Source organism: Pipistrellus hanaki (genome assembly GCF_964339955.1).
Source record: "Pipistrellus hanaki genome assembly, chromosome: 8".
In the NCBI taxonomy this organism is placed as follows: domain Eukaryota; kingdom Metazoa; phylum Chordata; class Mammalia; order Chiroptera; family Vespertilionidae; genus Pipistrellus; species Pipistrellus hanaki.
Genome location: NC_140510.1, coordinates 79,462,253 through 79,475,582, shown reverse-complemented (window position 1 = coordinate 79,475,582; position 13,330 = coordinate 79,462,253). Strand labels below are relative to the sequence as shown.

The 13,330-nt window shown below is 35.0% G+C and overlaps 1 protein-coding gene across 3 annotated transcripts in view; it reads left to right on the top strand.

Moving 5' to 3' along the window:
• Nucleotides 1-13,290, top strand: part of KANSL1L (KAT8 regulatory NSL complex subunit 1 like) — an 82,598-nt gene extending 69,308 nt beyond the window's left edge. The window contains exons 7-16 of one of the 3 annotated variants that reach the window (XR_014795839.1): nt 905-1,070; nt 1,631-1,738; nt 4,866-4,994; nt 6,220-6,335; nt 7,433-7,557; nt 8,736-8,790; nt 9,911-10,023; nt 10,542-10,695; nt 11,352-11,471; nt 11,810-13,290. Coding sequence is in view for 2 of the 3 variants with exons in the window: in XM_084893340.1 (XP_084749466.1) it covers nt 905-1,070; nt 1,631-1,738; nt 4,866-4,994; nt 6,220-6,335; nt 7,433-7,557; nt 8,736-8,790; nt 9,911-10,023; nt 10,542-10,695; nt 11,810-11,983 (1,140 nt within the window). In the remaining variant the exon portion in view is untranslated. The other 2 variants (XM_084893340.1, XM_084893341.1) reach the window with 2 other exon arrangements.
• Nucleotides 13,291-13,330: the final 40 nt, after the last annotated feature.

The following is a 13,330-nucleotide window of genomic DNA, read 5'->3' as shown; positions in this document are numbered from 1 at the left end:
GGAACACAAGTGACCTTTATTAATTTTTAAAATAATTTCTCTATTTTATAGATTTTCCCCATTGGTTATAAATTTTATAACCATAAAATTAATTTTAAAATTTAGAGTGGGGCAAAAGTATTTTACAGTTGTTCATATGGAAAATACAATAAATAGTAATACAAGAATAAACTGTTTTGTATACTCAAAACTATAAACCTATCTTTGCCCCATCTTGCACTTTTTCATGTAGCAACATAATTTTTTTGATTTAGTAACATGATTTTCTTGAGACTCCTGGACTCAACTCTTTATCTGAAGCTCAAATTCTTGTAACATATTGCATGTTTCCCATGTAACTTTTTAAATGTTTTATTTTAAAATAAATTTTACTTAAACATGTAAAATATTCATAGTACTTCATTGTTGCTCCCGTGTAGGTAGATATTGTCTGCTACTAGAATTTAAGGCAGAGACTCCAGTTTCACTCATTAGTTGTAAGAGGTTGCAAGGAGGAAGCGTATCCTCAGTTCTTAATCCTAATACAGTCCTTGCTCACCATCAGAGTTCTTCCTGTAAATGGACAGTAACCATTTTCTTTTCATCCAAAGTTTCTCAAACTCATTTCTGAGATTTTATAAGATGGAAGAAAGACCCGTTTTTCAGACAATGCTCTTCATTTTGAAAAACTGAAAATGGACTAGTCAAATCCCATCACATCCATGGCCTTACATAACTCCTCCCACTCTAGGTCTTTCTCCCAATAGCGTCAATAAAGAGGGAAAAAAACACACACAGTTATTTCTCTATGGTGACTCAAGCCAGGACTTCTTCCTCTGATATTGTATTATAACTATTATGTTCTCTCTGGTTCAGTTTTCAAGAAAAAAAAATGAGGTCTTTAAATTATTTTTTCCCCTTGCAGACTTTGCCTTCAAAAGAAACAACATTTTTAAATACTGCGCAAATGCCTTGCCTGCAGTCAGCTTCAACTTGGAGTAGCTGTGAACACAATTCAGAGTCTCAAATATTAAGCGAACATGTATCAGAGTTAGACTCTTCTTTCCATCCTGTTCTGTCACTGCCATCCGGTAAGCCTCTTTACAACGAAATTTCTAAAGAATATTTTCTATGGTGAAATCTAATCCTGTAAATAAAATGAATCTATAAAAGGAATCAATAGGGTTTAATCTTTGTAAAAGATTCATTTTGTGATTCATAATATTAGTAAACAAAGTAATGCAAAAGTTGACTTTTTCATAAAAGACTGCAGCTGATTCATAGTGGTTTTTCCTTCAAGTAATGAAATGCAAAGGTTGTGGGAGTGGAATGGAGGATCTTAAAAAGAATCAGTCAGGTTTGGCTGTATGTTTTATTAAAGACTTCCAGGTACATTCGTTTTCATGTGAATATTTATGTCCTATTTTAGTTGTTCATCATTAGCATTTGCTTATTTAAGACATACAGCCAGTAATTCCAAAATACTATTAATTTGTTTTGAAGAGTATTCTGCTACTTCTGAAAGTTGTGGCTTTTTAAACCTTTGCTTATTTTTCTAAAGCTTTGTGCTATTTATAGAAAGAAAGCAATGTTACTGAACCTGTATGAGTGATGTTCACTAAAATGTTTTTTTTAAACTTTATTTTTCCAGATGTGCCTCTTCATTTTCACTTTGAAACATTGTTGAAAACGACTGAAGTAAAAGGAGATCTTGCTGAAAATAAATTTGTAGGAGACTGTATCATATCTCCATCCCCTGGTATGTTACTTACAAATCTTATACTTTCTATATAGTATCTTTTATATCTTTCATATACTTACTTTTGCTTTAGAAGGAAATAAAATTTAACAAAGGAATAAATGTAAATTCTTAATTTATAATATTTACTTTTCACAAGTAAGACACACACATACACATAAGAAAATACATTGGAGTAACCCTAACAAGAAATGTGGTACTTATTGAAGGAAAAGTATGAAATATTAATAAATATTGAAGGGAATTTAAATAAATGCGGATAAATAGCATTCCTGGGTAGTAAGATTAATAAGGATATCATATCAGTTCTCCCTGTTAGTTTAATTGTAACTTGGAGTTCTAAGACAAATTGTTTAACTTAACCAAATAACTGTGAAGCCCATTGGGAAGAATAAATGAGGATATAGAAAAGGAATTGCTGGAAAAGTGTTGAGAAAAGCTAGCACAACCATATATGGAAATATGGCAGGAACTTACAATAGTTTTAATAGATTCTGTTTGGCTTACATTTAAGGAAGTAGATCCATGAAGCCAACTAACAGCTCATACTTAATTATCTAAGAGAAGAGAACATGGAGCCTCTTCATTGAAGAGGATTGTTAGTCTTTTGGGGAAAACTTTGCACAGACATTTCACACCATATATCAGAATAAATTCTAGCTGTTTCAAGAATTCTAAATAACTAAAATTATAAAACTTAAAAAATTAGAATGAAATGTTTTGAGTACTCTGAATGGGGGTGGAAACATTATGCTTGGAAGGAATCAGAAAAAATACGTTTTCACTATCTGCAAAGCTAAAATCTCAACGTCAAAAAGTCATCTAAGATGTTTTACTTCTAAAAGAAATTATTTCCAGAGTAAAGAGTCATCTACTTCAAAAACTCAAGAACCGACTGAATGCCTATTGGAATTGAAGTTTGAAGGTAGTAGATTTTAAAATAAATTTCTAAAACCTGGTAGCTTTTACAAGTACCCGTAATAAGAATCAGACTATGTAAAGGAATTTTAACCTAGACACACTGACAATGAAAATATAACATATCTAGGATTAAACTTAACAAGGACTTCCTGAGGAAAACATCAATTTACTGAGGAACATGAGTATGTGCCTATTATGAAGAGAAATATCCCATTCCTATCAATACTGTTTTAAATAACTTAAGATGTCATTTTCCCCAAAATTAATTTATACTTAGTTCTAAACAGAATTACAGAGGTATTCTTCTTCTGAAAGTTTTTCTGAAGTTTATCTCAGAGAGTGAATACTGAATAGCCAGTAAAAATTTTAGAAAATAAGGTATTAGATAACAAAATGTATAATAATCAGAACAAGGAATTTATGTAAGGGGCTTAGGGACAGCCCAAAGGGTTTATTATACAACTGTAGGCCCGGTGCATAATTCATGCCCGGGCGGCGGGAGGTAAGGGGCAGATTTCTCAGCCCAGCCTGTGCCCTCTCCGTCTGGGACCCACAGAGGACGCCCATCAGCCAGCTTTGGCCTGATCCCTCCCTCCAGGGATCGGGCTTAAGCCAGCAGTCAGGCATCCTCTCAGTCTGGGACCACTCACTCCTTACCGCTGCTGCTGAGCTCACCAGCCAAGAGCCTGGCTTCTGGCTGAGCAGTGCTCGCCCTGTGGTAGTGCACTGACCACCAGGGAGCAGCTCCTGCATTGCACATCTGCCCCCTTGTGGTCAGCGTGCATCATGGCAACGGGTTGTTCCACCAGCTGTTGCGCCTTTCAGTTGATTTGCATATATGGGTTTTATTATATAGGATATGATGGTATTTCCTATCAGTGTGGACAGGATGGCCTAGTCAATAAGCAACGATAAGCAATTCTTAGGAAGGATTTCTTATATGCTAGTACTGGTTGGAGGGCTTTATATTTGTTTGATTTAATCTGTACAGCCCTGTAAAGGAAGCATTATTTTTCTCCACAACTAACTTTCCCCAGGTCACAGGTGAGTAGTGGTAAAGCCAGGATTAAATCCAAGCAGTCTGGCTCAGAGCACATGCTTTAACCAACTCAGTTTCTTCTGTAATTAGTGGCATTGAATGATGACTTTTGGGAAAAGATAAAATGAAATCTCTGCCTTACACAGCACATTAAAACAAATTTAAGATGGATAAACATTAAAAAACTGTCTTATGGGTTAGAAACACTAAGTGTATTCAGTGACTGCTTATGTGCCAGACAACTCCGTACTGTTTGCGATAGTGGCTGCACCAGTCTGCATCCCCACTTGCAATGTACTAGGCTTCTCGTCTCCACATTCTTGTTAACATTTGTTTGTTGATAATAGCCATTCTGACAGGTGTGAGGTGATTTTTTTAATTTGCATCTCTCAGATGATTAGTGATTGCATTTTTAGAGTGCTGTGCCATCTTGAAGAATCCATTACTGTTGATAGGCCATGCTTTTTTTTTCAATGTTGATGAGAGTTTGGTGCTTTAGCCTACATACTGCTTTTCCCATTTATTTACACATTTCCAAATCCTTCAAGAAAAGCTGCCAACTGGATCAATCTAACACTGGAAATATGACAATCATCATGAAGTAAACATTTACTCAATATGTATCATATCAGATATTCCTCTAATGCCTATTATCTCTATTTGACAGATAAAGCAGCTAAGGCACAGAGATATTGACAAAGATTTAGAAAATGCATTTTTTTAAATAGTGAAAAGAATGATGGTAGGCACTGTAAGGTTGATGAAATCTGTTCATGTTTTTAAGAGGTTCCAGGCTATTGTGATTCTGTAAAATCTTACTTAGTCCTGAATTATTTCCAGATTTATGGGTAAGCAGAAACTTAAAAATAACTTTTATATTTAACCAATATTTACAGAATCCTTTCAATAACATTTTGTACTTTAGAAGACTTTGAGAACAGATCACTTTCATTTTTATCCTCTTCAAATAATGGAACAACTATTGGATAATTCCTGAGGATGTATTTCTTATTTTCAGTTTATGAGTATTATATCTTGGTATCTAAGTATTTGTTATATGCAAATTTAAATGATATCAATATCATTAAGTAGAAACACTAATGTTCATTATCTGTATTAAGGAACTAAATTTGCACATTTTCTTTCTTTCCTTTTTTTTTTTTTTAGTATATAATTCTTCTCTGAGTCAATGGAGAAATGGATATTCCCCTACATGCAAGCCTCAAATAAGGTCAGAAACTTCTGCACAGCTGTTACAGGGGAGAAAGAAAAGACACTTGAGTGAAACAGCATTAGGTAGGTTAAAAGGAGGTTAGTACTAAAAACTGAAAATAAATTCTGATCTCAAAAAAAAAAAATCCCTGCTTCATGGGAGTTTATAATCCAGTAGCCATGAATTATATAAAACATTCATGGTCCTATGAACACTAAACAGCACATTAATTTATCAATTCAAAATTGTGGATTGTGCATCCAACACTTTATGGCAAGTAAGGCTTTCCTTCCTTCCTGTCTAGAGCTATCTATTAACTATCATTCTAGACATGATTTAGTCTCAAAGATTGTGTTCTGGATTAAAATTATGTCAGTGCAAGGCTGACATAGGATTTTATCACCATTTCTGGTACCTACTGTGGTGTCAATTCTCACTGAAGCTTCCTCAGAATTTTGAGAAATCATGTTTTTTAGTGCCTTGATAAATGGATATTCTCCTATATGCAAGCCTCAAATAAAATTATGAAATAACTTAGCCTTTGAGGAATGTTCAGACATGTGTACAGGAAAACTTGCATCTCTTAATAAGATATATTATAAAATACAAATTAAGTTTCATTTGGATTGATGGAAACACAGGGATATAAGAACAAGTATGATATAATATTACTAAGAAGTAGATAACTCTTGAAGTGCATGACACCTATACTAATTTCAATGTGGATAGTGATTTGAAGAAACTACGAAAAGGACATTTTTTAACAAGTGGAAAAATGTAAATAAATATGGACAGATTTTACATTACACTGGAAATAATTTTTTGAGATCCAAACTAAAGTAAAATAAACAAAGGCAGTATATAAGTGAATAAATTATATATAGGGAACCAAAACAAGTGGAAAACAGATTTGTGAGACACAGAAAAAATATTTAAAAAAAGTAAGCTTATCCTGAGAAAAGAAAAATTTCATAAAAACAGGATGCTATAAAAAAGAGAAAAAAAAACTTTTACAATTTAGTTGGTACTTTGAACATAAAACATTTTTCAAAAATTAATGGTCAGGAGATCAAACTAAAGAAATCTTCCAAAAAATAGAAAAATGTATAAAACTGTCATTACACCAGCAAAGGAAAATAATCAGGACTGTGGCAGAAAATTGAAATAATTGTGGGTAAAATTTTTCCATTTTTTTCCCCCGATAGGAATTTTAAAAATAATAAAAACCAATAAACAGAAATAACGTGTTACCTGAGGAACATAAGTCACGTTAATGTTTGACATTCTCAATGGTTTTTCCCATGGCAGGAGAAAGAAGTCAGTTTGAAGAATTTGCTTTCCAATGCACAGAACCAGGATCCCACAGCAACTTTGCTGCAGTTGCTAATGCCAACGTCACATCAAGAACCCAGAATTCAACACAAGTAGGTTTTTGAACAATGAACTCTAAAACTGCTTTATAGATTTGAAAAAAAAAAAATATGTTTATTAATGGCCTTATTTACTAGCACATATTAGCATTAGAACTATATCAGAAAACAATAAATTTGATTATACATTTTTAGTAGGAAACCAATTGTTCATTAATCCTTGGTTATGGCTTTTGTTTGTTAGAAACAAACTTTATCATAAGCATCACTACTCCTTAACATGAAGATAAATATAATTTTACTAGTAAGAATCCAGCACTTATGTTACTTTGCTGTTTATCTGGTCAGAGAGTGAAAGTCAAAAGGTGGGCTTAAGGTCCTGGCTGGTGTGGCTCAGCCCATGCACCCAGAGATGGCCAGTTAGGATGCATGCGTGGGTTGCAGGCTTAATCCCCAGTAAAGGACGTGCAGGAGGCAGCGAATATTTCTCTCTAAAATCAATAAAAACTTTTTTAAATAAAAAAAGTGAGATAGTTTAGAAAAAAGTGCTAAACTTGGGGACAAAAAATACATTAAGATTGTAATAATGGTATTTACTAAATGACTCACCAAGTATTTCGTAGAAATACTTCATATCCCAGTCTTTCACAATAAAAAGTGAGCTTGTTGCCCGGCCTGTATTGCTCGGTGATTGAGCATCAAACTATGAACTAGGAGATCACGATTAGACTCCTGGTCAGGGCACATGCGGGGCTCAATCCCCAGTGGAGGGAGTGCAGGAAGCAGCCACTTGTAATCGATGATTCTCTCTCATTATTGATGTTGCTATCTCTCCCTCCCTCTCCTCTCCTCTGTGAAATCAATTTTTAAAGAAGTTTAATCATCTCACTGACATTTCAGGTGCTTCATACGATAGGAGTTTTGCATTTTGGGCATTTCTAATTGTTATGGTCATAAACATAAGTTTGTAATGTGTGCACACACAAATGTATACTGCATACCCACCAAAAAATACAAAGACTGGGTTATGGAAGACAAGTATGTTTCCTTGCCTTTTCAACATTTTAGTCAGATTTTTAATGATGTATTTATAAAACTTAATATATAGGTATTTACTGGTGTAAAACTACTATAATCTTATTTTGCTGCAGAATACTGCACGACGGAGACTGAGAAGTGAGAGTTCTTATGACATAGATAATATTGTGATTCCCATGTCATTAGTGGCCCCAGCTAAGTTAGAGAAACTCCAATACAAGGAAATACTTACTCCAAGGTATGTATACTTGTGTCCATTTTATTTCTTCCTTCCTTTCCTTGAATAACTTAAATTTTCAGAGTGAAGCTAAAACGTTAATAAAAAGAAGATGCTGCTTTCCCCCTTCCTCCCACTTCCTCAACCATAGAGGAGAAATGGAGAAAATTTTATATTACTTTGCTGAAAAAAAGTGCCACAGGTTTCCTTCTCAGCTTCTATAAAGGATTGGGAATTCCTAAGACTGACTGACTCTGAAACGGTCTTTTTTTTTTTTTTTTTTTTTTTTTTTTAATTTCAGTATTTAGTTATCTATTATGATATGGCACTAAAATGTACTTTAGGGATGCAAACAATTATACTTGAATTAATAATTGCTCTTTAAAACGGAGGTTTGCACAGGGTTGCAAAATGAGTCCAAAGAAAGCAAGTATACCTTGCATGGGATAGTCACACTGTAAGACAGTAACACCTGTGACAACAAACGTAAGACGTTGATGCAGTGCCAAGTCAGCAATAAACACATTAAACAGAAAGATGGCTGGGAACACGTCATGGAGGAAGGGGGCCTACTCACACAGGGAGACCCCAACAAAGGCCTACAGACCTGGGCAAGGCTCAGCCGGAAGACTGAGGCCTTGTGTAGGCCAATAAAGGTAATTAATGTTAGAAGAGAACTTGGAACCAGATTGTGGAGGTCCTGAAATGCTTCCTACCGACAGCCAAGTGAGTCCATTTCTTTTAGCAATGATGCAAGCAGTTTCTTAAGAATATGAATCTGGCATTAGTAGAGATAGAAGAGGCTGGAAACAGAGGCATGAGCTGGTGACAACTCCCATAATTCCTACTGCTCTCTATTCCAGCTCATTTCTCATCCTCTCAATAATTATTTTGAAGTATTATGAGAATTCCTACAGAGAATTTTGATATATTCTACATAAGAGATAATATTATTTGTGGTTATGTTCTATAGCAACGATTTTCAATTTATATGATAGGCTAGAGCTGATGGTTTAATATTGAGGAATTTTGTGATGCAGTTATTAAACTCAAAAGAAACCAAGATGGAAGTCTTCATACAAAGAACTGGCAAATACCCACAGATCAGGGTGTTTTTTTTTGTTTGTTTGTTTGTGTGTATGTGTGTTTATTGATAACTACTGACAGAGCTGTTGGACACTGATTTGTATCTTCTACAGCTGGAGGATGGTTGTTCTTCAGCCTCTGGATGAATATCATGTAGATGAAGAAGAGGTAAGTTTCCTTTCACTGATAGGATAACTGTACTTTATACATTATGAAGTCTAATTTGAGGCTTATTTCTATTTTGAAAACTAAGTTCTTCATTAAGGATATTTTTATTATAAAATGTTCTTATACAAATAGAAACTATACCGTTTGCCTCCATGAGTTGTTAAAATATCGAATTTATGTGAATCTTTACATTCATTCCCTGTATTGTCTGTCATATTTTCCTGCACGAGATTTAATCTTAATATTCTGGCCCACCATATTCAAAGTCTTGGAACAAAATGGTTGGAATTTGGAAATGTTGGACTTTAGAAAAATAATGTAGTACATACATCATGTAATACATGCAAGGGGTCTAGGACAATTCTCACAATCAAATATTAATGTTCCTATAATGAAGTATTTATAAGGAAGTAGAACAGCCTCACACCATGAGATAGATATCTATGTCACTAAACGAAAACTTGGGGGTGTCTTGTTTTTCAGATTTTTTTGAATTACAGGAAAGGGATTGTGTATCTATTTGGGTAAAACATTAACCAAAGGGAATTAGAAAGTGATACAAAAACAGTGTATTATTTAAAAGACATTTTGTTTCTGTAAATGCTCAGATGACCACTGATTCTGTTTTTAAACTACCAAAATTTACTTTTTAATGCCCTTCTCATCTTTAATGCACTCTTCCCTAGTTCAGTATGATCCTAGCCAGGACACTCATGTTCTTTATAACCAAAGTCTTAAAACTCCAGGTAAGTCATTAAGTTAATTCTCATTTATCTCAGACAATCAGTTTTACTTTTCTGTGATAGTAACATATTCCTAGAACAGTACACTACATATTGTGCAGTCAGTACAAACTTTTGAATAAATAGAGCATTGAGAATATTGTATGTAAAATGAAAGCCCTATGAACTTTTTGTAATCTACCTAAGTGACATAGTATTCAAATGTGACCCAATAGTAAAAAAAAAAAGTTTAAAAAAAAAATCTTCACTCTCTCTTTTTAGGAATTTGAAGCTCATCTCCTAACATCTGTTCTCTTGACTCATGAGAAATTGACAACCTGGTCGTATATTTCAAAATGTTTCTGATAAAAGCCAAACTTTTTTATTTCTAATTCCAGATAGAAGATCTTTCTGATGAAGTCTTCTCTCTAAGACACAAAAGATATGAAGCTAGAGAGCAAGCCAGATGGTCACTATGGGAACAAAGCAAGTGGCACAGAAGAAACAGCAGGTAGATGTTTACATTTAAAACCCAAAGCCATGGAATCCACAAAAACTCTGTATGAATAATGATGGAGGTCACTAAAAAGGAAAGATACCATTTAACCTTAGCTATTTGTACACTAGAAGAGAAACACTGCATATACTGAGCTTACACACAAAATATATTTGGGTTCATACATACTGATAAAATGAGTTTCTGTACTTCATTCTAATACTCACAGCCTCAGGGATAGATTTAACTGAGCAAATAATGTGATAATTCTTCTAGATAAAGGAGATGTACTGTAACACTAGGGATTGGAATTGGGTAAAATCCTAACTAGTCTAAAAGTAAATAGTTTAAAATACTTTGAACATGACTTTGAGGGAAGGTCGGGATAAATCCTAAAAATACAATTAGGATTTATTTATTTGGGGGGCAGAAATATTTTTGTAAAAAAAAAAAAAAGCTGCCTAGTTAAATTGACTTGGATTGCTCATAAAATATTTATTCAAAAATAAATATTTGCTTAATTTTCTTGCTAGAGCTTACAGTAAAAATGTTGAGGGACAGGACTTACTTCTGAAGGAATACCCTAATGACTTTAGCAGTCATCAGCAAGGTGCTGCCGAAAGTCCGCAGAGCCAGGATCTGAGTGCACAGGGCTCACCCTCAGTAAACGAAAGCCAAGAAACCAAGGTAGGTGGAACCACAGCACCTTTAAGTTGCCTTTTATCCTTTTTAAAACCTGTTTGTAAAAACTGCTGGTTGCACATTAAGCATTCACCATTCCATAACAAATTCAGCATGATAATCTGGAATAGAATGCTAGCTACAAATAAGAAGATCTGTACTCCAACAGTCTAGTTCTGTTACTATATAACTCTTATCTTTCTTATGGAACACTAGAGTCCCCATACACTAAATTCATGCACCCGGGGGGGTGAGGGGCAGGTCCTGTGCCCTCTTGCATCCAAATCCTAGGGGGATGACCAACTGATGGCTGTCAGTCGGCCATCCTTAGCCTGGACAGGGGAGAGGCTCCTGCCACTGCTGCTGCACTTGCCAGCCAGGAGCCCAGCTTCTGGCGGAGCAGCACTCCCCGTTGGAGCACACTGACCACCAGGGGGCAGCTCCTGCGTTGAGCGTCTGCCCTCCTGGTGGTCAGTGTGCATCATAACGACCAGTTGTTCCACTGTTCGGTCAATTTGCATATCAGCCTTTTATTGTATAGGAAATCAATAACTAATCCCACCTATCGAACTTCCATTACAAAATGCATCTGAGTGAAGAGAACGCACTAGCCCAGAGTAAACATTAGCCACTATTTCTCTTTTGTCTCCCCATCCCCACAGACGGAGGCCTAACCTCACGGAGACTGTTTTTAACACTGCCTAGAGCTCTCCACCTTTACTCACACGTAGGTGTTGGAAAAGAAGAACCATATCTAGAATGGAGACTATAGAGATTAACAGGCAAGTTGTCTGTAACGATGGGATGCACATGCAGACAGTGAGTGTAGAAGTAGATCAAAGGGGTTTCTCAAAGCGCCCTGGGCTGCACATGAGCTCCGAGCCCCAGGCAGCGCTTCCTCTTCAAGGAGGAGGCAGAGGAGACGAGTCAGTCCCCGAGGGCTCTAACAGTTCGCAGTATGTTCCATTTTGAGTTCCTACTTAAATTCAATGAAAAATGGTACATTTACGTACTAAAGAATACCACAATAGTTATTACAAAGTTAACCTTTACAGCTTACTTAATACGTTAACTTAAAACAAATTAGTCGAAACTTAACTGAACATGTTTTCTCTTTCAGTCTCTGTGGTGGGAACGACGGGCTTTTCCGCTGAAGGATGGCGACACCGAAGCCTTACTATGCCAAGATGGACAGAAAGATCAGACTGAAAGAGCAAGTCCTGCTCTCAGTGGTGAAGACTTCTGGACCAGTGCACCAGAGGACGGAACGGAAGATATAAAACCTATGCTGTAGGACTTACGTTAAAAAAAAAATAGGTGACAAGTAACAGGTTAAGAAAATGATAGAACTAAATGGAAGACAGGAGGAAAAATAAGCCCCGCCAGCCACAATTCCAGAGTAAGAGCATATAGTAATCTTTTATGCTCTTTATGCAACCACAGGAGTTCTAACTAGCTTTTCACTTACAGACAAGTGGCTAGTCATTTGTGTTTATGATACAGATCATAAGCACCAAAAAATTAACTGCTGCAATTTAGTGTCAAATCACATTACTGGCTAAACTGTTAAAGATTTCACACACACACACCTGTACAGCAAATGACAGGTCTTCTTGCATTGAAATATACAAACGTGTGTACAGACTATACTTATATACACACACACACGCACTGGCAGTACTAAAAAATACATGTATGAATTACTCCATGAAATATAAGCTGCAGTATAAATAAAGCAGCACAGGTTTCCAATGACAATCAACACCTAAAAGTCTTGACTATGAAAAGGGATTTAAAAGAAAACATGTTTAATAGAAGTTATTTATGGAAATTTCTATACCAGGTAACACAATATTACTTTATTTGAAATCAGTGATATCTGTTGGACTAAACACAAAAGTCATTTTCTATGCACCCCTAACAGAATAGGACAAGCGAAGTAGATTTAAATATTGGTGTTTTTAAAACTATCACCTTTTTAAAACTCAAGTTTTAGCAACTTCATTTTATGTATCTCATGAAGATATCAACTTAAAATAAGCAACACAAAGGAAAGTTCTGTCAGTATAAAAATATTAATGCATTTCTAGTTAATTTGGTCATTCTTTATTACTCTATTAAAATAAGCATCTGTTCTTACTTGTATACTAGTGAGAATTAAAACTATCCAAAGGATAATGCTTCAGTATTACCAATAATGGATACTGAAGTGTACATTAAGGAAAATTCCTTTTGAGGACATTACATCACTTTTTTCTATATAAAAGTTGAGGACAATGTATATGAATTATTTTTTTTTTCTCATGTAAAAAAGGTTATTCAAGTTGTAGTACCCATATAACTGACAATCCTGGCCCAGACTTGGGGGATTTTACACTGTTTTGTGAGGGACTAGAAATTATGCTAGTCCTTCTAAAGAAGAAAAATTCAATACTGACAAATTTTTGCTTGTAGTTTTATTGTACATTTATTTTTTTTTTTTAAGAAAACAAAAGCCAGACAAAACCAAGTTGTCCAGGCACATAAACTCAAATCTTTCTGTCATGTCTCAATATTATAATCTTCTATGTAAGTTTTTTAATTAAAGTTATTTCTATATGCCTTGTCTTGTCTGATTTGATAAAACGCCACCTATACACAG